Here is a 1,037-nt window from a genome sequence, read left to right on the forward strand (position 1 = left end):
TTGATCATATTTTATAACACGTTATCAGCACGAGGCTCTACCATAGAGTACCAACTTCTTGCCGTTCTTGTCGTTGTCAGGTATATATATATAATTTTTGTTTTCAAAGTTCATATGTATAATGCTCACAAGTTATATAATGCTCACAAGTAATCTTATGATACTTCTTAACTAACAATCCTCTAATATACAACTCTTTATTTTGATTAGTACTTTCACTATGGCAAACATTAGCAAACTTGAGTTTATGGCTCTTGACATTAGTGGAAAAAATTATTTATCATGGATCCTTGATGCTAAAATCCACCTTGATGCTATGGGTCTTGGAAACACCATAAAGGATGTAAATTCTTTAAATGAAGCATCAAGCCAAGAAAAGGCTAAGGCGATGATTTTCCTTCGCCACCATCTCGATGAAGGATTAAAAGCTGAATACCTCACTGTCAAAGATCCAGCTGATCTTTGGAATAATCTGAAAGAGAGGTATGATCATCAAAAAACGGTGATACTTCCTAGAGCTCGTTTTGATTGGTTACACCTTCGGCTACAAGATTTTAAATCTGTGAGTGAGTATAATTCGGCCATGTTCAAAATTACTTCCCAACTAAAACTATGTGGTGAGACTATAACTGATGAAGACATGCTAGAGAAAACCTTCTCTACTTTTCATACCACTAACATGCTCCTGCAGCAGCAATATCGTGAGAAAGGTTTTAAAAAATAATGTGAATTAATCTCATGTCTTCTTATGGCTGAACAAAATAATGAGCTCTTAATGAAAAATCACCAATCACGTCCGACCGGTTCTAGTCCATTCCCTGAAGTGAATGCGACATCATCTAATTATAACGGTCGTGGGTCTAACCGTGGCCGTGGTCGTGGTCAAGGTCGTGGACGTGGTGGATGCCGTCATAATAATCGTCCCAACAATAATAATAATATAAGTAACCACCAGAAATGAGAAAATAACAAAAACCCACATCCTAATGATAAAAGTGGTCAAGGCAAAAAGAAAGTTGAAAATGTTTGTCACCGAT

At 36.5% G+C, this 1,037-nt stretch overlaps 1 protein-coding gene across 1 annotated transcript; it reads left to right on the forward strand.

Annotated features, from left to right (window-relative positions):
• The first annotated feature begins 220 nt into the window (after positions 1 to 220).
• LOC145007054 (uncharacterized) lies at positions 221 to 724 on the forward strand. Its single transcript, XM_078966056.1, has one exon. It carries the CDS (start codon positions 221 to 223, stop codon positions 722 to 724), a length of 504 nt encoding a protein of 167 aa, XP_078822182.1.
• Positions 725 to 1,037: the final 313 nt, after the last annotated feature.

Source organism: Lactuca saligna, chromosome 7 (genome assembly GCF_052625555.1).
Source record: "Lactuca saligna cultivar CGN05327 chromosome 7, ASM5262555v1, whole genome shotgun sequence".
NCBI lineage: Eukaryota > Viridiplantae > Streptophyta > Magnoliopsida > Asterales > Asteraceae > Lactuca > Lactuca saligna.